Source organism: Rhamphochromis sp. 'chilingali', assembly GCF_963969265.1.
Source record: "Rhamphochromis sp. 'chilingali' genome assembly, chromosome: 19".
NCBI classification, from domain to species: domain Eukaryota; kingdom Metazoa; phylum Chordata; class Actinopteri; order Cichliformes; family Cichlidae; genus Rhamphochromis; species Rhamphochromis sp. 'chilingali'.
Window position 1 is genome coordinate 34,117,551 of NC_137946.1, and position 25,716 is coordinate 34,143,266.

General features: G+C 47.6%; 4 protein-coding genes across 4 annotated transcripts in view; 2 read left to right on the plus strand and 2 right to left on the minus strand.

The window, feature by feature from the left end:
* Nucleotides 1-1,893: 1,893 nt before the first annotated feature.
* On the minus strand, nucleotides 1,894-5,572 carry LOC308387697 (early growth response protein 1-B-like). Its single transcript, XM_080867941.1, has 2 exons — nucleotides 3,590-5,572; nucleotides 1,894-3,268 (listed from the first exon to the last, which is right to left on the minus strand). Exons 1-2 carry the CDS (start codon nucleotides 3,753-3,755, stop codon nucleotides 2,115-2,117), a joined length of 1,320 nt encoding a protein of 439 aa, XP_080724067.1. The 5' UTR covers nucleotides 3,756-5,572; the 3' UTR covers nucleotides 1,894-2,114.
* An 8,207-nt stretch (nucleotides 5,573-13,779) lies between these two features.
* On the plus strand, nucleotides 13,780-19,450 carry drc2 (dynein regulatory complex subunit 2). Its single transcript, XM_080867929.1, has 9 exons — nucleotides 13,780-13,875; nucleotides 16,357-16,510; nucleotides 16,678-16,845; nucleotides 16,930-17,099; nucleotides 17,233-17,383; nucleotides 17,458-17,616; nucleotides 17,885-18,103; nucleotides 18,177-18,296; nucleotides 18,460-19,450. The coding sequence occupies exons 2-9, from the start codon at nucleotides 16,382-16,384 to the stop codon at nucleotides 18,724-18,726; spliced, it is 1,383 nt and encodes a 460-aa protein (XP_080724055.1). The 5' UTR covers nucleotides 13,780-13,875; nucleotides 16,357-16,381; the 3' UTR covers nucleotides 18,727-19,450.
* Nucleotides 19,451-21,552: 2,102 nt separating this feature from the next.
* On the plus strand, nucleotides 21,553-24,014 carry LOC308387744 (heat shock protein beta-11-like). The gene has a single exon (XM_080868011.1). The coding sequence runs from the start codon at nucleotides 21,607-21,609 to the stop codon at nucleotides 22,255-22,257; it is 651 nt and encodes a 216-aa protein (XP_080724137.1). The 5' UTR covers nucleotides 21,553-21,606; the 3' UTR covers nucleotides 22,258-24,014.
* A 779-nt stretch (nucleotides 24,015-24,793) lies between these two features.
* fam53c (family with sequence similarity 53 member C) overlaps nucleotides 24,794-25,716 on the minus strand; it is a 9,992-nt gene continuing 9,069 nt past the window's right edge. Inside the window, exon 4 of the mRNA XM_080867942.1 lies at nucleotides 24,794-25,716. This exon is cut by the window's right edge and continues 1,258 nt beyond it. The gene's annotated coding sequence lies outside the window, so the exon portion shown is untranslated.

The following is a 25,716-nucleotide window of genomic DNA, read 5'->3' on the forward strand; positions in this document are numbered from 1 at the left end:
TTCATTATTATCAGGAAGTCCTAAAAACTCCCTGAAAAGCCTTCAGCTGATCCAAAATGCTGCAGCAAGAGTCCTGACAGGGACTAGAAAGAGAGAGCAGATTTCTCCTGTTTTGGCTTCCTGTTAAATCCAGAATTCAAAATCCTGCTCCTCACATACAAGGTCTTAAATAATCAGGCCCCATCTTATCTTAATGACCTTGTAGTACCATATCACCCTATTAGAGCACTTCGCTCTCGCTCTGCAGGCCTACTTGTTGTTCCTAGAGTATTTAAAAGTAGAATGGGAGGCAGAGCCTTCAGTTTTCAGGCCCCTCTTCTGTGGAACCAGCTTCCAGTTTGGATTCAGGAGACAGACACTATCTCTACTTTCAAGATCAGGCTTCAAACTTTCCTTTTTGCTAAAGCATATAGTTAGGGCTGGACCAGGTGACCCTGAATCCTCCCTTAGTTATGCTGCAATAGACGTAGGCTGCCGGGGGATTCCCATGATGCATTGAGTTTTTCTTTACTCACTATGTGTTAACAGACCTCTCTGCACTGAATCATATCTGTTATTAACCTCTGTCTCTCTTCCACAGCACGTCTGTATCCTGTCTTCCTTCTCTCATCCCAACTGGTCGCAGCAGATAGCCCCGCCCCTCCAGGTTTCTTCCTGTTAAAAGGGAGTTTTTCCTTCCCACTGTCACCAAAGTGCGTGTTCATAGGGGGTCATATGATTGTTGGGCTTTTCTCTGTATGTATTATTGTAGGAGCTACTGTACAATATAAAGCGCCTTGTGGCGACTGTTGTTGTGCTTTGGTGCTGTGTAAATAAAATAAAATCAAATTGAATTCAGTGTCGATTTTTCCTTCATGATGTAGAAAGCTCGGGTTGTGTTTGGTTTGTGGACTTGCCTCGTTTCTGGCCGAGTGTGTTCTTTGGGAAACATATTTTCTGTGTCACCGTGTTAGACCTCTTTCTCTGCTCTCCATCTTCACGGGTGGAGCAGTGAGCACTGGTTCCTTATCTCTCTGTTAGAGGGACCACGGGATTCGTCCCATCACTTGGGATATTTGCATCCATGTTTCACTGTAAGCTGATATTACAGTTCTCTTTTAATTACAGAAATATGTCAGTATTTGTGCTATAATATATGTTATGTTGCCACCATTATACATTTCTAACTTTCCCCTGCCTTATCCTGTATCAGTTTGTTACGTACTAGCTTACTTTACAGCTAACAGCTAAATAATTAGCACTAAGGACATACACATAAACATCCAAACAACATGATTTACTTTTACTCCTGCAGATGAAAGTGAAAGCAGGACTCTGAACTTCATGTGTCTGCAGTGCAGATACTTTCTCTCACTCACACACACACACACACACACACACACACACACACACACTCACTCCAGTCTGACCTGCTATCCCAGTCCTTGCTGTTACATCACAAACAGCAGGAAGTTCCTTATATGGGCGTCAGGATGTCCGCTGCAGCAGCAGGAAGCGCCATTTTTGGCCTTCAGCAGCACCGGGATTTTCCTGCAGGGTGCTGCGGTCACAGTCCGATCACACACACACACACACACACACACACAGGGAGGATTTAATGGCAGCGTTCAGTGAAGCTGTCACTGTTTAAGCTTCTGATTCGACCTTTGAACTCTGACCTTTGTCGGATCCACTCAGACTGACAGGAGCTACAAACCTGAGTGAGAATCCCTCGAACAGTGACTTCAGGTTTTGCCTCAGAAACGTTTACGCCGCACGTAACTGAGGGTTTCTGACTTTTGTCTCATGTCACATGACCTCCATCAGCTGATGTGAAACACACACACACACACACACACACACACACACACACACACGCACACACCTCCTACAAATTAAAAGCACCAGCAGGGTTCAGACTTTTATTGTTGAAGCTCTTTGAGAGGAAACAGGTGGAGTAGAAAATGTAAACATACAGGCCTACTCAGTAGGCGGAGCACGTGAACACATGTTCACCAACATGCGTGTAAACAATATGTACAAACTACGGGATTCATATTTACACCACGAGGCGACCTTTGACCCCGCACGGTAAACATTTCTGCAGTCCGATGCTGTCAGTCTGAGGTCAAAGGTCAACACATGCTGGAGCTGTGGGGGGAGGGCAGCTCTGCCTGGGGGCTCGCCATCGGTGAGGAGCAGGAGGGGGAGTAGAGGTGGGGGGACGGCGAGGAGCTGTAGATGTGTGACAACGAGGAGGAGGAGGTGAAGCAGGGGGAGGAGCTGTGTGCGGGGGAGGAGTATGTGGGGGGTGTGGTGATGGTGGCGGTGGAGGCAGAGTTACTGTTGTTTTTGCGCTCGCGCTGCCTCTGGTGGATCTTGGCGTGCCTCTTGCGCTCATCGCTGCGGGCGAACTTACGTCCGCACTCAGCGCAAGCAAACGGCTTCTCGCCGGTGTGAGTGCGGATGTGCGTGGTCAGGTGGTCGCTGCGGCTGAAGCTGCGCATGCAGATGCGGCACTGGAACGGCTTCTGACCCGTGTGCACGCGCACGTGGCGCGTCACCTCGTCGGAGCGGGAGAAGCGGCGGTCGCAGCCTTCAGCGGGGCAGGCGTATGGCCGCTCGTGAGGCGGTGTTTTGCACTGGCGGCCAGCGGCAAACTTCCTGGGTCTGCCAGATTTGGTGAGCTGCGCGTTGTAGGCGGGGCCAGGAGGCTGGATCTGGATCTGCGAGGAGAAGGCTTTGATGGTGGAGAGTGGCGTGAGCGGTGGCGGCTTCTGATCCACGTTTACGCCGGGCTCGGCATCCGACTGCTGCGGCAGAAGGTAGTCTGGCAACATCGTCACCAGCGAGGACGGCTGCAGGCCGAGACGGGACGCAGCAGCGGCGGTGTAGGCGGGAGGCGGACCCTGCTGCGGCGAGAAGGCCAGAGGGGCTGGCTGACAGTCTGTGGCCGGGAGGAGCGGCTCGGCGCCGGCTGAGGTGTAGGTCGGTATCGCCGAGAAGACCGAGGTGATTTCAGCAGAGCCGCAGGTCACCTGGATGGAACTGATGGTCGAATGGGATGGCGATGATGATGTCACTGACGATGAAGACACAGGAAGGCTGGAGGCAGTGGGCGGAGCCGCCACGCCGACCAACAGGCTTAGGAGAGACTCCGCCCACAGATTATTGCCGCCACAGGTCGACACAGACGGCTCAAAGGAGAAGCGGCCGCTGTACGCCAGCGAGGGCAGGCGGGGCGTCAGTGGGAGGAGGCTCTGTAGGTCTGGGAGGTCCGAGAGGGAATCTGAGGGGAAGAAGGAGGCGCACGGGTGAGAACACGTCACAGCACACTTGGGAGTCTTATTTATTGGTTCATTAGGAAGCACCCTTTGACCTCCGTACGGTGGCCTGATTGGTCCATGAGCTCTGCCATGGTGCAGGGAAAGCGCACCTGTGGCTCACACAGCTGCAGGTGTGAGCCACAGGTGAGCACGAGCTCAGCTTTACTGACAAACATTTAAATCACAATAAAACACTCTCTCGTGCAACTTTGCAGTCTGTAATGCGAGCTGCAGCATGCGCGCGCACGCGTGCGACACAGATAAACGGGTGACCGGCTCCTCACCTCCGTACTCTCCGGATTCTCCGCTCAGCTGCCCGGCTCCCTCGGCCCCGGAGGCGGCCAGCAGCAGCATCTGCAAGTCCTCCAGCTTCGGGTATCCGTCCAGTGGAGACAGCGGCGGCGGTAGACCGGGTAGCGGCTCCGGCAGCAGAGCCCTTGTGGCCGCCATGTCCCTGCGGGGGGAGCTCCTCGGCTCCCGGAGCTCCTTCGCTGCTGAGCCCCGCGGAGAGGCGCTCCTTCCGGGCGGAAGCTGCCGCTCGCGGGACGCCAACGCTGGAGGTGAGACTCTACCGGAGGGTCACCGGCGCAGGTGAGGCCGCTGCGTCATCAGAGGATGTAAACAACATCAGCTGTTTGTTTCTGGCTGTCGCGAGCGCACAGCCTGAACTCGGTGCTGTCAGGTCCTCTCGGAGGATTCCCGCCTTTATAAAGACTCCTGCGTGACGTAGATTCCCAAATATGGCGGGTCGGAAGCCCATATTTGGTCCGAACGGGGCGCGTGCTCCCGCGGCCGTCCGCGGTCCCGGCGCCCCTTGTCCCGCGCTTTCAGGAGCGAACACGGTTCGGCCCGGTCCGGGGCTCGGCCTGGCCGCGTACCCGCCGGACCGAGCCCGAAACGCGGCGCGCGGCCAGACGCCATGGCCGGAAACCCCGGAGACACGTCACGGCTCCGCGCTGTGTTTGAGGGCTCGAGGTCACGTGGAGCGCATCCAGCCGCGTCATCACTTCCTCCTACCTTATTTGGGTGGTTTCCTGTGAGCGCGGCCCCGAGCCGCTCTCACCCGCGTGCACGGCCGGGAACAGCGTGAAAACAAACCGGCACGTGCGACAACAGCGCTCCATGTACGAGGAACGGACAGAACATTAGGAACAGCTCCGTATAGGGAAACGCAGCAGCTGCAGTTCCGCTGGCCGCCAGCAGTGCTCCAGCACACACCTGAGCTGTGTCCGAAGCAGTTCCGGTCTCCGAGCTTACATTTATTTTTGTACAAACACAATACAACGTTCAGTAAAAACAACCACAGCCCTCACCTGCTGAGGCCCAAAGGCACACCGGCAGTCATTAGAGTCACAGTAGAAAAAACATCTCCACATCTGAGACTTCTAAGAGGAGCGTGGCAGGAGAACAAACCGTCCTACCGTAAGTAGTTCATGCACATTCCTGCTGTCACAGAGTAATTCCAGCACAAGTTTAAGTAGGTATGACGGTTTGCCACTTAACTTTGCCCATCAGTACAGAACAGCAGGCACAGGTGAGGATGAACTCAGGTGTCAAGGATGGGTGTTGATGATGTCACAGAGTGTTCACAGGGAGGCGTGGCTTCTCCAGGAGCAGGTCTGTCTTTAATAAACGGCCGGTGTTGCTGCTGCAGGTTTAAACTCACTGAACCTGATAGTAATGAAATGTCAGCGAGCGCCACCGGGTCACCTGAGCATCATTGTTCCAGTCTGTGAAAGATGTCCGGTCACATTCACAGCTCCACATCCAGGTGAGGTCTAAGGGATGTTACCTGTGCAGCAGCAGCCTCTGATTGGTCTGTAAGCTTTGCCTCACTGTTACATTTAAGCTTTAATGACAGCACACAGGCTGAGAGAGGAGGAGCAGGAATAAACAAGTGGGTGTACAGGTAGAGTCACCACCTCAGTTACACAGCCTATGTTAGCAGTTCTGTTACCACTGCTCTCCCCAGGGCTGAGTGACGAGCACACCTGTGTGGGGTGGGGGACGAGTCTGCCGACAGGGACGAGGTGGAGCGGCTGAAGGCGTGGTGCAGGGACAGCAACCTGCTCCTTAACCGGGGGCGATTCTAGGATCAGAGCTTTGGGGGTGCTGAGCACCCAGAGAGCTGCCCAGCCAGGCAAGATAAACCTGTCTCTGTCAGTCCCTGTGTCCTTAAATGTTGTCCCGAGTTGTCTCTGAATGTCTCCTCGGTGCATTTAAACCCCTGCTCCTCCCTGTCCTCACCGTCTGTTGTCTTCGTCTCTGTTATCAGTCATCATAATTTTACCATCTCTGTGCAAGTCTGCAAATTTCTTTATTAAATCATAAGATTCTTAAATTCATCAAGTCTCTCTGTGCCTGGGTCCTCGTCACAAAACATGACATCACTGCTTTGTACATTTTAACACAATTTAATCCCACATTTGTGAAAGAAAAGCAAAACACTTTTTTTAAAGTTTGTAACAAAACCATCAAATCTGATCAAGGTTATTTAAATGCTGCAAAAGAAGAATGGATTGGAATAAAAATAAAAATACATATCCTAACCTTCATTACTGGGAGAATAATGAATGATGCTCACAGTGAGTGAAAAGTAAACTGAGAGCATTTTTTGGACAGAGATTCACTTTTAATGTGTGTGTGTGTGTGTAATATAATACAGATACATAAAAACACTCCCGAAACAGAAGAAATTATTACAAAATATTAATAAAAACTATAAAACTGGAGGCAACTTTGCCTGTGGTAGAATGTATACCATGCATGAAAAAATCTTTTATGACTTTCATGCTTTCATAGTGGTGCTTGGGAGAGCTTGACCTTTTATCAGGTGGTCCACACTGTAACAAGTGTGAGAATCACTGATAAGTGTGTGTGTGCTTTTGGAAAACATTTAAAGCTGCAGTACAGAATCTTTGAAACAAGCTTAAAACATTTGTAGAAACAGAGCATCTGCTTCTCTTTACAGCTTTACAGAGGTTTCAGTAAAGCTGTGGCTGAACCACATAAAAATATATCATTAATTTTACTCTCCCCGATCAATGATAATGTTATGTTGGGATGTTGTTAAAGAGGGTCAAAATGTTTCAGCCCAGTTTGTTTAGCAGATTCTGTTTAGCAGCTTTAATACAGGGAGGACACAACTTCCAGACTGTGAGTAAAATCAGGTTTTCCTCTTTGTCAGGTTAACAGTTTCTGCCTGTCACTGCTCCCTGTCTGTTAGCTTACCTGCTTCTTCCTCACCTCGTACTTTCTCCTCACGTTCCCTCTTTCCTCTCTCCCTCTTTGGACTGACAATCATACACAAATAGATTCAATTAGATGAAAAATTACATTAATATGAAAAAATACTATTAAGATCACTAATAAAAAGTCCTCTCAGTGTACTTTCAACCAAAAGGCAAATAACCAAACCACACGAACATCTAATAAAAGATAAACATTGAAACACTGATCCAACATTATTCCTGATTGATGGATCATTTGATTTTACACTTTTACCTGACGTGGCTCCTTTTTTGAAAAAACTTCCTCATATCCATTATGAACCTGGCTGTCTCTGTACACACACACACACACACACACACACACACACACACACACACACACACACACACACACACACCCCCACCAGGTGTTATAAGGTTAATGGGCATTCAGTCAGTTAGCATCCATTTCTAACAGGACAGTGGTAACAACAGCAGCTACGGACAATTATAAGTCTTAGATTTTAAACAGGCTGTAAACATTTCAATGGGAGCAACAGGACGGTCAGATGTGGCTGATTTTACAGAGCAGGACGGATTGTAGGGCAGCAAACATCGTCAGAAAACACGTTTTCAACACTGCAGGTTACCTGGTGTAATGTTTTTCCTACCAACTATATAAAGAGTAACTGAAGGTTAAATGCAGCCAACATGTCCTGTTTTAAGCCAGACACTTCCACCTCTGCTCCGCTGCGTCTCAGCCACCATCGCTCTGGCAGACAGAGCGCTAGAGCCAGAGCAGGGGGGAGCTGGAACAAACCACTTTGGGAGGCGGGGGGGTATCTATACTTTTGTTGTTAAAATGTTACGTCTCAAACAAGTAAAGTACTGTATGCTTTTTATATTTTTAGTAGTGTGTCACACAAACAGCAAATATTGTCAAAAAAAGTAAGAAATCTGTGGGGGTGCTTTGATTCACTTTGGGGCTGAAGCACCTCCAAAATGGGCTACAGTCGCCCCCGTCCTCAACACAACCACGACCAAGGAGACGGTCGTGGCTTTCAGGAAAAAAGTAACATTAAACCACTTTACATCAGTGACGATGGTGACGGACATGCAAGAGGACACGTCGTGGGGGTGAACACAGCAGAGACTTTATTTCCTGATGTCCTCCTTCTATTTTTCCTCAAACCTTTATTTAAACATCAGTACAATACAAAATGGATTTAAACAGTACCACAATAATGGTGTTGTACTTACAAAATGCATGTATGCATAGATAAACAAGTACAAGAACAGTATTCAGAAACAACAATATAAATATGTTAGGGGGAAACTGATCAAGCCAAAGAACAAAGTGACTGAAAGATCTTGATTTTTTCACAAACACCAATCGTTTTATAGCTTTGGGTTCGTGGAGTTCTTAACTGAGTTAAGATACTCTACAAGTTCAAAGGAGAATACATAAAAAGAGGGAGGTCTTCCTAAACATTTGGACTTGTGAATAAGAAATTTAGCCATTAAAAGTAACAAGTTAACCAAAAATCTGTTATCAAAGTTGGATTGTTTTTGGTTTTTGTGCAGAATAAACAAAACATATTTCCAAAACAGTACAAATCCTTTAAATACATTTTCTGAGATAAAAACACAAACTCTGCCAGAAATCTTGCACAAGGTTACAAAACCAAAAAGATGTTCAGTAGATTCCTTGGTTTTACAAACGCTGCAGCTCGTATCAATGTCTAATCTGAATTTGCTTTGAAGATCATCTTTAGAAGAATAAATTCTGTGTATTCATTTATAAGAAATATCTTTCATTTTGTTGGTAATTAAAAACTGATTAGGGAGTCTCCAAACTTCGTTCCACATGATACCATCAGAAAAAAATGACACATGGTAGCGTGGTTATGGTACTCTGAAATAAAGCTCTGATCGATTTATTGTTGTCTTTAGGTTGCTTAGAAAAGCAAATCTTGCCAACAAAAGTTTGTATGTTTGTATGGGAGTGAAGTGATATTAGGTTGATTCTTAAACAGCATACTTGCAGCATACTTGCAGTTTTCTGATGGTATCAGGCCAAATACTTTTGTATAATCATGACGACTTATAGCTAAACTGAAATGTAAACAAAATTCTTCACAGGAGCAAAGCTGGTTGACTAAAACAACTAAACCAACTATCTAAGAAGAGAGATCTTCTTTTAAATAAAAGTTCCTTGTTATTCCAGACATAATAACTGTGTGGACTAAAGTTATGCTTGTAAACAAGAGTCCGTGCTAAAAAAGCTCGACGATGAACAGCAGAGATTTTTAAAGGGATTTTATCAAAATTACAAGTAAGGAAAAATTCACCTAACTTCAAAATTCAAATTTTATTTGTCACGTACACAGTCATACACAGTACGATATGTAGTGAAATGCTTGGACAACTGCTCGTGACCTAAAGAAAACAAAAAAGGAAAGGCTATGAATAAGATAGGAAATAAATATGAAAAATTAAAAAGGGTAAATTTAACTAGGAAGGAATAAAATATAAATTAAGGTTAAAAATGAAATAACTGTACAACACAAATTAGAATGAAGGGTAAATTTAACTGGGAGAATAAGATAAAATATATAAATTAAAGTTGAAAATAAAATAACTGTACAACAAAATACACAATATAGAACTATATAAGAATGTATGAAGAAATCTAAATATAAATAAATATATACACAATAACAGCAGCTGTACAAGTATTAACCGGAAATGAAGAATATAGTGACCAGTGTTGTGCAAAACCAAAGTCCAGAAAGTCCAGTGTGTGTAAGAACCATATGTGTGGGTCAGTACTGTGTGGTGGTGTGATTGCATGAACTTAACTTAGCATGAACACAGGTATAGTTTTCCAAATGGAAGATAATTCGATTCTTTAACCAATTTATTTTGAATGTGTTATTTAAAGTGTTTAAATTAACACATTAAGCGTTGACAGAGTTCATAAGAACTGTTTTTTAATGTCGTGTCCTATTTTTCCAGATAAAGTTGAAAAGTAACTTATCAACCTCGTTTATGAGTTTTTTTATCAAGGTGCAACCTTCTGCTTCAGTTATTAATACTCTGCCTTTTAACGACAGATCTCTAAAGAGCCACTGATTGAATCTGTGTTTGAGTTTCTCTAGAATAGGAAATGTTGACCTGATGTCCTTCTACAGAGCTGAGACTGGTCAGGGGATCGTCAGCTGATCTTTACTCTGGATGGACGGCAGCGCGGTGTGAGGAGGACTCGTCACGGCGCTGCTGCTGTCAGGCACAGAGACTGGCCCATCAAGACTCACTCTCATTTCATCAGTCCATAAAACCTTAGAAAAACCAGTCTTGAGATGTTTCTTGGCCCAGTCTTGACATTTCAGCTTGTGTGTCTTGTTCAGTGGTGGTCGTCTTTCAGCCTTTTTTACCTTGGCCATGTCTCTGAGTCAAATCAAATCAAATCACTTTTATTGTCACATCACATGTGCAGGTACATTGGTACAGCACATGTGAGTGAAATTCTTGTGTGCGAGCTTCACAAGCAACAGAGTTGTGCAAAATACAAGAATGTAAACAAGCAAAATACAAGAATGGCTACATCTGAAACTAATAAATATATGTACAATATATAATAGTATATGCATTTCTGGATGTGTATACTAAATATTTTTCTACGTGTGTGTGTGTGTGTGTGTGTGTGTGTGTGTGTACACATATTTTACAAATTAAATAGAGTAAACAATATATAAAATATACAGAGTTGAATATGTGCAAAACAGTGGCATTACTGTACAGTATGGAGTGCATAATGTTGAAGTTCCAGTAGTGAAGCTGAGGTGTCTATGACGTGTTCAGCAGTCTGATGGCCTGGTGGAAGAAGCTGTCTCTCAGTCTGCTGGTACGGGACCGGATGCTGCAGAACCTCCTTCCTGATGGAAGCAGTCTGAACAGTTTATGGCTGGGGGGACTGGAGTCCTTGATGATCCTCCCCGCTTTCCTCAGGCAGCGCTTCCTGTAGATGTCTTGGAGGGAGGGAAGCTCACCTCCAATTATCCGTTCAGAGCACCGCACTACTCGCTGGAGAGCTTTGCAGTTGTAGGCGGTGCTGTTGCCATACCAGGTGGTGATGCATCCAGTGAGGATGCTCTCAATGGCACAGTGATAGAAGGTCCTGAGGATGCGGGGGCTCATGCCGAATCTTTTCAGTCTCCTGAGAAAGAAGAGGCGCTGCTGCGCCTTCTTCACTGTTTTGTTTGTGTGTACTGACCACGTAAGATCCTCAGCCAGATGTACACCAAGGAACCGGAAGCTGCTCACTCTCTCCACAGCAGCGCCGTTGATGGTGATGGGGGTGTGTACTTCTCTGCACCTCCGGAAGTCCACTATCAACTCCTTTGTCTTTGCGACGTTGAGGGTGAGATGGTTGTCTTGACACCAGTGGGTCAGGGCGCTGACCTCCTCCCTGTAAGCCGTCTCATCACCGTTGGTGATAAGACCCACCACTGTAGTGTCGTCCGCAAACTTCACAATGATGTTGGAGCTGTTAGTGGCTGTGCAGTCGTAGCTGTAGAGTGAGTACAGGAGAGGGCTCAGTACATACCCCTGTGGAGCACCAGTGTTCAGTGTGATGGGGGATGAGGTGATGCTGCCCAGTCTGACCACCTGGCGTCTGTCAGACAGGAAGCTAAGGATCCAGCTGCAGAGGGAGCTGCTCAGTCCTAGATCCTGCAGTTTCCTGTCCAGCTTCGAGGGAACGATGGTATTGAATGCTGAGCTGTAATCTACAAACAGCATTCTCACATACGTGTCTCTCTTCTCCAGGTGTGACAGGGCAGTGTGTAGTGTCAGGGCTATGGCATCATCAGTGGACCTGTTGTGGCGGTATGCGAACTGTAGAGGGTCCAGTGAGTCGGGTAGTGCAGAGCAGATGAAGTCCCTGACCAGCTTCTCGAAGCATTTGCTTACGATGGGGGTCAGGGCTACAGGTCGCCAGTCGTTCAATGAGGAGATGGTGGAGGATTTGGGTACAGGGACGACGGTGGCCATTTTGAAGCAGGCTGGGACTACAGACAGAGAGAGGGAAAGGTTGAAGATGTGCGTGAACACTCCAGCCAGCTGAGCCGCGCATGACTTGAGGACGCGGCCGGGAATCCCGTCCGGACCAGTAGCTTTGCGTGCGTTCACCTTCCTGAAGCACTTCCGCACATCCTCCTCAGACACAGTGTGCGCACTGACGTCATCCGCGGTGCGCACACTGTCCGGTCTCATGGTGTTCGCTGTGTCGAATCTAGCGTAGAATACGTTTAGATCCTCACACAGAGAGGCCGTGGTCTGCGGTGTGCTGGTTTTCCCTCTAAAGTCTGTGATCGTGTTTAGTCCCTGCCACATACTCCGAGGGTTGTCAAACTGTTGCTCCACCCTGTCCCTGTACTCACGTTTGGCTGCTTTGATCGTCTTCCGGAGTTGGTAATGTGCGTGTTTGTAGTCCGATGTGTTCACGGAGGCAAAGGCGGTGTTCCGTGCCGCCAGTGCCGCACGGACATCTCCGTTAATCCAGGGTTTTGATTTGGGAAGGAGTATTGCACACCTTGTGCTTTTGGGCACTCCAGTGATGTTGCAGCTCTGAAATATGGCCAAACTGGTGGCAAGTGGCATCTTGGCAGCTGCACGCTTGACTTTTCTCAGTTCATGGGCAGTTATTTTGCGCCTTGGTTTTTCCACACGCTTCTTGCGACCCTGTTGACTATTTTGAATGAAACGCTTGATTGTTCGATGATCACGCTTCAGAAGCTTTGTAATTTTGAGACTGCTGCATCCCTCTGCAAGATATCTCACTATTTTTGACTTTTCTGAGCCTGTCAAGTCCTTCTTTTGACCCATTTTGCCAAAGGAAAGGACGTTGCCTAATAATTATGCACACCTGATATAGGGTGTTGATGTCATTAGACCACACCCCTTCTCATTACACAGATGCACATCACCTAATATGCTTAATTGGTAGTAGGCTTTCGAGCCTATACAGCTTGGAGTAAGACAACATGCATGAAGAGGAGGATGTGAACAAAATACTAATTTGCCTAATAATTCTGCACTCCCTGTACACTAAGTTTATTGTTAATTAATAAGAAACTGCAGACGATTCCATTCTGAGCTGAAGAAGCTTCTGATTGGTTCGTAGAGTCCATGTGAGTAAACTGGTGGCACAGCTGTGGATGCATATAAGGCAAAACACAGAGCCTGTTTCTGTGACATGGGAACATCAGGAGATGTCAACCAAAACAGCAGGAACAGAACTGTGGAGCTCCATAAGTGTGGCTCAGTTTGAATACAATTTGGTGCCATTTACAAGAAATACAGACAGTTTCTCTCTTTACTCTTAAAGTTAACAAATATGTTTTTATATTTATCTAAAAAAATAAACATTTAGTCTGATTTGATGTTACAATTAAAAAAGTGTTTTTATCTGAAGAGTAAATATCTGGTTTCAACTGTAGATTTGATGATTGTCAGCACAAAGAGGGAACAAGAGCAGGTGAGACACACCTGTTAGTCACATGGTTGTTTGCCAAAACTCATCAGAACATGTATCCAGTACCGAGTGTAACTTTTTAGATGCCACTTGTTACTTTACATACTTTGTTAAATTCTATATTTATTAAGTTTTGCAGCTTGTTTGCACAACAAGGCTAAATAATTATATAAACTTTTCTCAATCTAAACAGTGGACTTTGGTATTATTAAAAAACAAGTGTAGTGCAGGTCTATGATGATTTTTAGTGCTGCTATCATCTAGTTCTGATTCTGGTTCTGTCTTGGTTAAGTCCTCAGTAGTCCTGATTTTGAACTGTTGTAGTCCGGTTTTAATTCTGGATCAGTTCTGGGTCTGGTTGAATCGGGGTTTAGTCCTCGTGTCTTGATACAGCCCGACTTTGTTCTGCCTCGCTGCTTAATTAAAAAACTAGTTTAAGGTGTCCTGCACATGTGATATATATTTTTCCCTCTATGAAGTCATTCTTTTTTGAACAAAACTCAAAACAGAGCCAATTAATCTTTCAGTCATTTCTAACCCCCCCCCCAAAAAAAATCCCACATGCATACCACCCTTTAGGGCTAAGCCCCGGGTGTTTCAAATGTCTGGCTCCGCCTCTGGTTCAGACGTCGGCTCAGACTCGGGTGTTTCAGCTGTTTCCGGTCGTTTGGTTTTAGAACAACTTAAATTTAAATTCTTCTTCTGTTGAAATATCTGCAAACAGCTGACGGCTGTCACGTGACCCCGGCTGACGCCGTTGCTATGGTGACGGATCGCAAACGCGGAGGTCACAGTCGCGGGTCTGCAGCGGCTCTCCTGAACGGTAAGACCGGAAGTGTCTGACCTTCACCTGCGCCCACGTTAACGGGAAACCGGGGCGACGTCACTGCGCGCGGTGCAGATCAAAGAGCCGCTCGGCTGGCTTTGAGTTAAATATAATTACATTTGGAAACGAGGGTCCACGAGCTGTCATCAGACACGCGCTGCTGCTGTTGCCTAGCAACGGCGCCAACTGCCGGAGACGCTCAGGACAGAAACTTACTGCAGAAGCCTGAGTGTGGCAAGCAGGTGTGGGCGGGGTCACCTGTGAGGGTTTACCTGAGACAGGAGGACCCGTCGATGGCCTCCAGGGGCAGCCAGTCGTGTTGTGGGCGGTGTTAATGACTGAGCTGGGCCTCAGTCACATATATGATCATTCTGATCATCCATCAGTATTTTTATGTCTATGAAAGCGAAGCTGACACTGTGAGACTTCATCGAGGCGTGAGCGTCACAGCAGAGGCCTTTGAGTCAAAGTAACAGGATCAAACAGACACACATGAAGCAGAGTTTCCTGTCCTGGCTGTTTATAGCAAATAACCTTAAAATATTCTGCAGTAGAACAAAAACTGAAGAGCTGGAAGGAAAGCAGCAAAAGTCAAAGTGAATTCATGACGATGTTTATGTGAAGTGTCGTTTGGATCTTCTTCTGCTGCTGGTTCGGTCAGTTTTGGTCTGAGAGACAAACCTGCAGCTCAGACTCCAGCGCAAAAAAAGACGTAAACACGAAGCGCGGACGCATCACAATCTGCGGCTGTCGGCTGACGTGCGCTTTGTGTTTACGTCTTTGTGCAGAATCTGCTCTGGTTTGCTGAAATTTTGTGAGCTTTAACCTGAGATTCTGGAAAATTGTTAATCCAAACCCAGCACTGAGTACAAACAGCAGGCAGGAGGAGCACGCTCTCCACCGAGGAGGGGAGAAGGTCAGCAGCAGCTCCTGGTCCAGGTTCTTCTTCCTCAGGACACGGAGGAGGTGCAGCTGCTGCTGGCCTTCTTTACCAGGGTGATGGTGGTGTGGCTGCACAGAAACCTGAAGGTGGAGTAAAAGTAAAGTAAAATTTTATTTATATAGCACCTTTCAAGATAAGATCACAAAGTGCTTCACAGAAGCAGAAATGGACACACGACCTCAAACAAACGAAATCAACCAAAAGCAAGTTTAAACAGATACGTTTCTAACTGCTTTTTAAAAGAGACGAGTCCACACATCAAAGGGAGCCACTGACGCTCTGTCACCTTCTGTTTTTAGCCTTGTGTGCTGGACAGCCAGCAAGCTGGTCGCATGCTGGGGCGATGAAGAAGCTCACCGATGTAAGCTGGAGCTACACCGTGCAGGGCCCTGTAGTCATGATTAGGGAAGGAGATGAACCTGTCAACGAGTTTTTCTCCACAAACGCTCCGCTTTACGACAGACACGCTTTAAACAGCGAATGCTGTCGTTTGTCCAGGGAGAGGCTTTTCACACAGGGCTAGTGTAGCTTTAACGGGCCAATATGATCTCAAATAGAAAGACAACAATTATTAAAAACATTTGTTAATAAATCAACATCGTTAGAAGCAGGCAGAACAAATGAAAAACATCAGAAACGTTAGCAGCCGTAGAGGAATTTAAGGTGCGCGAGCTAAAAACATGACGAACAGGAGAAGGAGGCCAATAAATAGACGGGTTAAAAATGATACGAGGATGGTCCGACATAAAACGAGGTCCAGAGAGTGTCCTTTGGTGTGAGTGGGGCCGGACACATGCTGTGGGAAATGAAGAGTCCATGATGCTAAGAAAACCTCTGGCAGGTCAGCGTCATCATCATGTTGCATGTTAAAACCCCCAATTATTAACGACGTGGACAGCTTCAAGATGGGAGATAAAAAGTCACTGAACTCCTGTAAAGATGGACTGCGGCACTGAGGAGAGTGAACACAAGGAAAGCGGCGGGGCCAGACGGCATCACCGGCCGTCTGCTGCGCTGCTGTGCTGACCAGCTAGCAGGTGTGTTCACTTACATCTTCAACGAGTCCCTGGAGAAGTCTGTGGTCCCCACATGCTTCAAAAGATCCACCATCATCCTGTGCCCAAGAACAGCAAACCCTCATCCCTGAACGATTACCGGCCAGTTGCACTGACCTCGGTAGTAATGAAGGTGTTTGAGAGGCTGCTGAAGAACATCATCTCCTCTTCTTCCTACCCCCCCCATTTTTGCACATGTCGAGGAGCGTGTCAGGCTACATTTCACTGTGTGTTATACTTGTATAACTATGCATGTGACAAATAAAGAACCTTGAACCTTCTGACTGAAACACCACACGTGCAGCAGCCGGCGTGCTAACAGGACAGAGGCTACTTCCATCTTTTATATACAAGCTGGTTTGGGGTCAGGTGGTAACTCTGAAAGGAGGAGCTTAAACCCGATGAGCTCATGTTTGCAGGTCTTATTTCTCACAAATACCCGTAGGAGCTAACATCCTTCTCCACCTGCTGTCCTCTCAGCGTGACGAGGAGACGAGGAGGCATCATGCCAAAGAAGATGAAGAAGAGTGTGGGGAAGTCTGACGAGGAGAGACAGGTGCACCTGCAGCAGCGCGCTCAGGCTGAGGAGGAGCTGAAGAAGAAGAAGGAGGAGACGCTCGGCCTGTTCCTGAAGGTGACACAGAGGGAACACCTGGATCACTGTAGGGGGCGTGGCCTCTTTGACTTTCTGCTGCTGGCTCTTGTTGAACGCCTCACACTGTGTGTGTGTGTGTGTGTGTGTGTGTGTGTGTGTGTGTGTGTGTGTGTGTGTGTGTGCGTGCGTTTATGTGTGCGTTGTAGGACAAGCTGCAGAAGGAGCAGAGGAACACTGCTGTGAACCTGCTGAAGCTCCACGACGGCTGGAGGGCAATCCTCCGCCAGACCAGGGATGCCGAGCTGCGCCATGACATCATCGTGCTCCAGCAGACGTTTGAGAGGACGCTGGACGACCTGGACAGCATCGTCCAGGTGCTCCGCCCCTCGCCTGTGCTCACCCCGCCTCCCACACTCGTCTTACCCCGCTGACCAGACTCCTGCCCGTTTGTGTTGCAGAAGCTGGTGGGCGACGTGCAGGAGACGGAGCGCCAGGAGGCGCACATGCAGCGCTTCCACCTGCACCACATGGAGGCGCTGTGGGCGCTGCAGGCCGCACGGCTGCAGGGTCTGCAGCAGCAGTGGGAACGTGCCCTGGAGGACGTCAGCGCCAGCGTCAGCTCTCAGAGGTGAGTCGTATGCTCCGCTCGCTCACCTGCCGTCAGCGCCTCCTCCAAGCCTGTGAGCTAAAGTCAGTCACATGATCCGGTGGCCTGAAGCCGGTGGAGCTGTGTTGACCTCTGACCCTGTGTGGCGTTTCAGGCAGCAGATGTTGGAGCAGTCTCAGCAGCAGGAGATCCAGCTGCAGGAGCTGACCCTGACGGCGGAGTTGCACAACACGGACGCCATGAATGACATCAGGATGCTGCTCGAGGACACGCTGGCGATGTACACGTGCTCTCTGGAGGAGCAGGTATGGCGCCGGCCCGTGGTCTCCCTCTACCTCTCAGGCCCGTCCGGCTGCGCTGACCCCCTCTCTGTGCACAGGTGGCTGCTCTGGAGGGCAGGGAGGAGGTGAGTGACGCCACCCAGACGAGCTTAGAGCACCTGCAGAAAAGTATCGTCAAGGTAACGCAGCTCGAGAAGCAGCTCGCAGACAAACAGAAGAAGATCAGCGAAGACTTGAAGACCACCAAGAAGCTGGAGGTCAGTGCGCTCACAACACCTCCACCTGTCTCTGAGCTGAGCTCATACGTACAGGTGTGTCACAGGTGTGTCACATTCACAGTCAGCTGACCCGGGTGAGCCAAACACAGTCCTGGAAACGAATTATCAGTCGTTCAGGCCACGCCCCCTAATAAATACCTTAAGTCCTAATATGATGCCTGCAGCTGTTTGAAGGAGGAGTTTGTGTGTAAACTGTAAACGTGTTCGTTTTAACACGCACTCACTGTGCTCGCTCACTTCCTGTCAGGACGCCGTCCGCAGGCTGAGGGAGAAGATGATCTCCAACAAGGCAGAAAACAGCTCGCTGGAAGAGGACCTGACCGCCACCATACATGAGCTCAACTGCAGGTCTCACGCACTCCAGGACCACCTGACCCAGTCGCACACGGCAGCGAGGAAGAGGCTCACCGAGCTCACCGTCCAGGGTGACGCCGCCGCCAAGAACCTGCAGGCCGTCGTCACCAAGGTGAAGCCCGCCTCACCTGTCTGCATCACCTGTCGGAACTGCTTCTCACCCTCCGTGTGCTCCGCTGTTTCAGGGCGAGAGGGTTCTACGGGCCGCGGACATCTGCCACCGGCTGGAGACGCAACACGACACGTTACTGACATCATCATCATCACAACGCACAGACGAGTGCCAACAGGACACGCCAGCAAAGGTAGGCTCCGCCTTCCCCAACCTGTATCCTTTTAGTTTAACTTTAGCGAGCTCCCAGGTGGGTGTGCAGCTTCTAAAACAAGCACAGTGCCAGGAAGCTCCTCCCCCACAGGTACAATATGGCCTGCAGACAGTTGTCAGCTCACCTGTCCATCGGTCTGCAGGACGTCTGTAGGTTCCCGGAACTGCAGCAGCTGCGGCGGAGCTGCAGCAGCGCTGTGCTGCAGCGTGAAGCTCTGAGGAAGCACAGCAAGGACCTGAGGCGTGAGAACGAACAGCTGCAGCTTTTGCTGCGTCAGCATGACCACCACGCCCACTTGCCCCCGCTCCACGTGGCCCGAGCTCCGACCACCACCAGCACCACACCTGCTGCGAGGGGTAGGAGCCACGTCACGGTCATCGAAGCTGCCCACGCCGTCTTGAAGCAGTGACTAATTAAAATGTGTTCGCCATGACGACCAGTAGGACGACTCCTGATGTGCTTTGAGCTTTCTTGCTAAAGGGGCGTGTCCATATAGGAGGGACCGGCCTGCAGTATACTTGAGTACTTTTAGTCGAGTATTGTGTGAAAGTCTTTGTATGTTCTCCAGTTTCCAAGTGTTTGCTGCTCTGATTGAACATTAGCTCGCTCTACAGACAAGCTTTGTTTTGGGTGAGGAACAGAAATCTGTGCAAAGCCTTTTTGTACACTCCCACCACCAGGGGGCAGAGTTTCACCAGGAAGTAGCCGCTCACCTGTTAGCATCCAGGTACCAGCTTGGATAAACAGGAAGTATAAACAGCATGATATAACTTCCGTAAACTTTTCCTGACGAGGTTTTGGTCTCAGCTGCTGTCTTTGGGGGTCTTCGGGTCGTGGCTGCTGGTCGGCCCCACAGGTGTGGCTCTGAATAACACCCAGCAGGTAGCGCCACATACAGCGAATTAAACACACAGAAAAGAAGAGAGAAAAACATGACCGTGAGGAAAAACAACTTTAAAAAGGTGAGCTTAGCAAAGGTGACTCACTGACCTGAATACCTGAAGTGACCCTCACCTGGTTACCGCTGCTAACGCTCATCAGGGCCTGGCAGGTGAGGGAAACGTGATCTGCAGATCTTTTCATGGTTTGTGGTGTCGGGTTTATTTCTCATCAGATGTTCTGACTGTGATGGAGGGTGGAGAAGTCACAAGAACTGTTTCTGCTGTGAGCCAAGCTGTTCACCAGCTAATGTTTGCAGGTGAACAGCGCCCCCCAGTGGACAGCACAAAGAAGTGTTTGAGGCCAGCAAACCAAATCCTCTTCCTGCATTTAGACTTGTTTTTAATGAAAGTGTGTGACTGAGGAATACATGAAATCTTCTTATTTGCTGTGTTTATATAACATCTGAATAAATGTACAAGAAAACCGAAGGAGCCAGCGGGGGGATTTATTTATTAACTGCTTATTTTCAGTATTTATTACTGCATCGTCCATTATATATTCTTTTATTTTCATATTCAAATAATACTTTATTTGCTTTTTTGGGTACTTTTCCATATTTTTTAAATTTAGCTTTATTTTATTTTACAAGTTGTTATATTTAATTACCCATAATTTTATTTACAGAGTGCTGAGTCACAGCAACAGCGGTGCTTCAGACTGTGAGCCCACAGTTACAATTATCCACGCAGTGAGCTAATTACCTCATGTCTTATGTACCCCACCAGAGTGTTTTTAATGTAAAATGTACCTGAGCTTAAACACAACCAAACCGAAATCCACGCGCGGGTCAGAGTCCAAAGGGCGGCACAGATCCACAGGGACTAAAACACGGAGGAGTAAGAAAACGTGGAGGATGCGGGCATCGATCCCGCTACCTCTCGCATGCTAAGCGAGCGCTCTACCATTTGAGCTAATCCCCCGCTCACGGCGAGCATACGGGAAACGTCCTATTCAAAGAGCTCAACGCCACGTGTCAGCTGAAGCGCTGACACGTGATTAGGTTCATGTCGACGTGTGATTGGCCGGGAAACAGCAGGGTGGGAGGAGCGGAAAAAATGCAGGCAAAAATAGAAATGATGGCGGTGACAGCTCAGTGCGATCTGCTCACAGGATAAAGGCGGAGGCTGACGTCACTCAGCAGCGTTTTAAACTGTGAGACGGTTTAAAAACATCCATTTAACAGAAATACGAACAGAGGCGGCTGAAACTCAGCAGCTGTTATTAACGCAGTACAGCGTCATTAAACGTTAGAGCGGGCGCTTCCCAGGTGAGCCCCAAACAGCTGGATGTAAGTTGCACTAATGCCAGCAGAGCCGAGCTGAAGAACAAAGAGCGTGACCGCTGCCCGTCTCCATGCTGGCCCCGAGTCCAGCTTCTCGGCACCCTTACTACAGTTTTACCAACACAGTGTGTCCTTGTGTTATGGGGACATACATGTGTTCACAAAGCAGCAAAGTGGGGACCCAGGTATGGTTACAGACAGAACAGGGCCCACAAGGCAGATCAGGGTTACACACCATACGTCTCCAGACCTGGTGGAAACTCGACTTCCTGTGTGTGTGTGTGATCTATCTGTGTCAGGTTTAAACTTTCTGAGGACATTTGACCCTGTGACGCTGCATCGACCGTTACTCAGTTCAGGCTTGATCATTTTTGCTTATGACGTACAGCTCTGTGTACTTTACCTCATACCGTTTCTTGTCAAGTGAGGACCCTCTTCTCATAAAATACCAGCTTTAGTCTCATGTCAGGACTAACCCATAAAATTGGGTCCTTGTATTCACACGGGGACTGTTTTTGCCTCTATAAAAGCAGACGATTACACACAGAAACTTCAGTCTGATGTTGGGACTGTTTCACGCGACTTTTCTCATGTTTGGACGCTTTTCCTGGGCGAGTTTGTTTTTGTACAAAGACTTATCACCATATCTAATTTTAGGTCCTCTTTATGTTTTTCATTAGAAATAATGAAAATGATTATTCCCATATTATTTCCCATGAAAATAAGCCTTTATTCAAATGTCCTGTTTTTGTGGGGAGTCATGATTAATCCCCACAAAGACAGACATACAGGCGTGTGTGTGTGTGTGTGTTCAGCTGCCACATGCCAACACATCTCAGCTTTGTTCTATTTCTGCTGCAGGACTCAGTCATGGTCTTTATACAGCAGGTGAACGCACACACACACACACACAGGAATGTAGCTGGAACTTTCCATGGGTGGGTGCATGTGGGCGGTGGTCAGCGTATAAAAACAGCAGGGAGGACGGCCATCAGGCAGACAGACTTGAGACTGAAGCAGCTCGTCACAAACCAGCACCACCACCTCCACCTCCAGGATAACAGGATGTTGTGCCCCAGTGTCATCCAGATGTCCCCCGCCGCCATGACGCCTTTCCTGGACCTGCACTGGCCCGTCCGCAGCCTGTGGCCCGAGACCCGGCCGCTTTTCTACCACATCGAGCGGGAGATGATCCGTCACATGCAGGAGATGAAGCAGAGCATCGAGTTCATGGAGCGGCTGCACCAGAAGATCTTTGAGGAGATCGATCAGACATCCTCCTGCACGGGGGTCTTCAAGCCCATCGCCTTCCAGGAGCTGGGGAGGGACGGCACCACCTTTGCCCTCAGCCTGGACACGAAGGAGTTCTCCCCGGAGGAGCTGTCGGTGAAGCAGGTGGGCCGCAAGCTGAGGGTGAGTGGCAGAACGGAGAAGAAGCAGGAGGACGGGAAGGGCTGCTACACCTACAAGTGCCAGGAGTTCAGGCAGGAGTTCGACCTGCCGGACGGCGTCGACCCCGAGGCCGTCACCTGCTCGCTGTTGGGAGGCCAGCTGCAGATTCAGGCGCCGCGGGAGAACCCCGCCAACGACGGGAAGGAGAGGATCGTCCCCATCAGCTTCACCTCAGCCCCGGCCGTCACCGCCTCCGCCTCCAGCGCTGGAGCAGAGGGGAGCGGCACCCCCACCTCAGAGAGCACCCCCACAGAGAAAAACTGAAGCCTCCCAGCAGTCTTTGGTCTGTAGTTTTACGGGGACGTTTTTCACTGTTTGTAATAAACTGTCAAGTTTAGCTTTCAGCGATGACTCATCACCTACACGTGAACAGCGAAGCGCCTCCGTCTCCCTGGTGCAGCTTTATCTGCCAGACGGAGGCGACATGGAGCTGATCCCCCCACCCCCGCACTAATACTTTATTAAACGGTCCTTAGATATTCGCACCTTGCCCAGATACTGGTTTCATCACCGTTCTCTGCACTGGTAGTTCTTTTAAACTGGTTTCTCTGGCACACGTTTTCTGTGTCAGGGCTGAACACACACCCGTCTGAGCTCCAAACATCTGGCTGCTGATTGAGTTGAAGTTAAAGAACCTTCAACATTTTCCTGACATTTGCTGTTAACCCATTTTTAATAAGAACTGAACCTGCATGTGCTTCCTGGACCGTCCATGAACTGGCGGCGTGCTCCTTTAACCTGCGACTGTGAGCGAATAAAGACACGAGACACCAGTTTTTCCCCTTTCTTTGTAAAATAATTCTCAATAAACTTAATTTATTCACAAACTGCTTTTCAAATTGCCATGTCGTCATTTTTTTGAAATCACATACAATAAAAAACATTTTCTAAAAGACAAGAGATGTCCGAGACTCTCGCTAACTCTGTACACGGCTCCTCCTCCTCGTCACGGAGCTTTTCTCACTTATTTTTTTTTCAAACACGATGCGTTCATGACGACAGTCTCGCCGTGCTCAGACATCAGATTAGAAATATTAAGAAAAACAGCAGAAAATGAACAGAAGGACTAAAAATGTAACAGCTACAGTACACGTTTCCTTTTGTTCTCTGTTAGTTTCGTCTTTTTTTCTTTTTAATGTTTACAGAATAATAGAGTATGTTTACTTAAGGCTTATGCTGAGTGTTATGGACCAATCAACAGAAACGAACCAAACCAGGAGGCGGGCGGGAAGGGTGTGTGTGTGTGTGTGTGTGTGCTTTCCTATGTGTGTAATGGGGACACTGTGTTTAATTGTGTTACAGGGACACAGTATGAATTTAGGGTTTTTCCTTTCACAAGTTTGGGAAAATTAACCTGTAGCCTTGTTTTTTTCTTACCTTCAGCACTGATCAGGACTTTCTAAGTGACACCTATCACAACTTTAATTTAAACATGTAGCACCCTGGCGTACCTCTGCCAATTTATTCTCGTGTCACAGGCGTTTTTCATGATCGTTAGGTGATTTAATCATCTTCAATGAATATACCCTAACATTTTTAATGAATAAACACAATTTCTTAATGCAAATTCAAGTTCATAATGATTGTTTAAATCAGTGACTCCCAAAATGCAGACTGGAGCCCCCTGGTGGCCTATGAAGATATTGTAGGCAGGCCGCATCATTAATTGAAATTCAGTTTGAAAATCACAAGTGTGTACAGTAACATATTCATATAAACAATAATAATAAAAGGCTCTTTGTGATATTAGTCATTACTTTCGCCTAAATTTACAGCTCTTGTATTAAAGTTTGTGTCCCAGTGCCACACCTTAGCCATAAACTGTGATATGCCTGAGTAGCATTAACAATGTACAGCCAACAGTGTGTGCTATTTAAGTTTTTAAGTGCTATTTCAAGGTAATACGTCACTCATGTCACTTTATTAGGATGAGGATTTAACCTTTAGAGGCCCATGTGAGTTTGTGGTTTTGCAGTGGGCCTCAGCACTCTGGACTTTGGGAGTCGTTGGTTTAAAGAATTCAGTGAAACCCATCCAACATTTTCTAAGATTCTTGTGCTTCTATATTTTTATGCCAAGGTAACATGCTAAAGGCATAAACATGAAGCATCAGAGGAAGACGACTGTATTTCTGAATATGTTGAAAATTTGAAATACTGGCTTCATCAGTGCTAACACAGAATCACCAGCAGATATTACATGTGACACGAAAATGTACAAACTGTCACAAAAAGTGAAGCTTTGCATTTCATCATCGATGAGTTTGAAACCCACAAAAAACTATTTGTTAATGAGATTGCAGCGCTGCCCCCTAAAGGCAGATCGCAGTAACTACACAAGCTAAAGTATTGCTAAAGTTTGAGCCAAACTAAACCTTAGTCTTACACTCTAACAAAATAAATAAATATTACACAGTGCTTTGAAATAAATACAACATCTGCATTACTCCCTCAGTTTACTTCATTAAATTTACCCACATGACTTTATCAGATACTCCTCTGGCTACTGCTGCTCTGCTAAGCTTGGCTAGTTAGCGCTTAGCATTAACAGTTTGTTGTTTATGGTGGAGTGCAGCTGTTTAACTGAGATCTTGGAGCAAAACGATGTTTTTTCAAAATAATGGAAACGGTAAAGAGCGGACACACTAGCTTTAACTTCTTTTCTCCCCCAGCGTCACGTACGTGTAACACATAACAAAGTCAAGTCTCATATAGTTACTGCGTTGAGCTTTTGTGGGGCACATGACACAAAAACGTGACACATACAAAACTGTAAAGAATGACGTGGACGCTCAGAGGACTGTTTTTGTTGTGTTTTTGAGGGTTTCAAGTTAGAATGAGAGCAAAGTCACTTTTTCAGCCAGCGTTTCCATGTTCACAGCGCACGATGTTTCTGAGCATCCAGACTGAATCCAGACTCACAGAAATGTGTAATTGCTGTAACACAGAAAACTCTCGCTGACCTATAACACTGCACCTGTAACCAAACCAACCGTGTGCGACTGGTACACCAACAGCTACACCTGCTGGGACAAACCTTCATAAAGTCCAGCAGTCACACAGAAGGAAAAGAGGCAATGTGTACTCCAAATATCAGAGACGTACTTTACTTTGTCCTGACAACTTCCTCAAAAAACTGGAGCTCGGGCTTCTTGGATGGTCTGTTAGTACAATTACCCACACAGCATGTCAGCACCTGTCGGTCAAAGAGGCCCCTGATAATACTAATGATTTACACAGGTGAGCTGGGAGTCTATGGCCCCGAGTGGGTTATAAGCCCCACCCCCTCCGTGTTAGCCTAATGTGTCAAAGTGTTTGTCATTACGCCGACGTCTGTTCGCATCAGCTCGTGTCCACTCCTTCATGTGGATCGAGCTCGCTTTCTTCAACCTGTTTGCCCGAAACTTCAAACTGTCTGGATACAAGTCACATGACCACCAGGACTGTGACGTCAGTGCCAGAACACACACACACGGTTACTCATATACTTGTGGGGACATAACTGACATAATGCTTTCTCTAACCGTAGCCGAACTGTAACCCTGACACTAAAACCACGTTCTGAGTCTCAAACATGTCTTCAAAGTCGAGGGGACGGTCCCCACAAAGATATGAATACACGCACACACGCACACACACACACACACACACACACACACACACACACACGCGGGGGGGGGGGGGGGGGGGTGGTTTTGGGGTGTGTGCAGCAGGAATCTGTGAA

Excerpts from the sequence above, each read along its gene's own strand:
- LOC308387697 (XM_080867941.1), bottom strand. The coding sequence starts at position 3,755 with ATGGCGGCCACAAGGGCTCTGCTGCCGGAGCCGCTACCCGGTCTACCG. Across the intron at positions 3,269-3,589 it reads AGAATCCGGAGAGTACGGAG|ATTCCCTCTCGGACCTCCCA; the intron begins GTGAGGAGCCGG and ends TCTTCCCCTCAG.
- drc2 (XM_080867929.1), top strand. The coding sequence starts at position 16,382 with ATGCCAAAGAAGATGAAGAAGAGTGTGGGGAAGTCTGACGAGGAGAGA. Across the intron at positions 17,384-17,457 it reads CGTGCTCTCTGGAGGAGCAG|GTGGCTGCTCTGGAGGGCAG; the intron begins GTATGGCGCCGG and ends CTCTGTGCACAG. Across the intron at positions 18,104-18,176 it reads TGCAGGCCGTCGTCACCAAG|GGCGAGAGGGTTCTACGGGC; the intron begins GTGAAGCCCGCC and ends CCGCTGTTTCAG.
- LOC308387744 (XM_080868011.1), top strand. The coding sequence starts at position 21,607 with ATGTTGTGCCCCAGTGTCATCCAGATGTCCCCCGCCGCCATGACGCCT.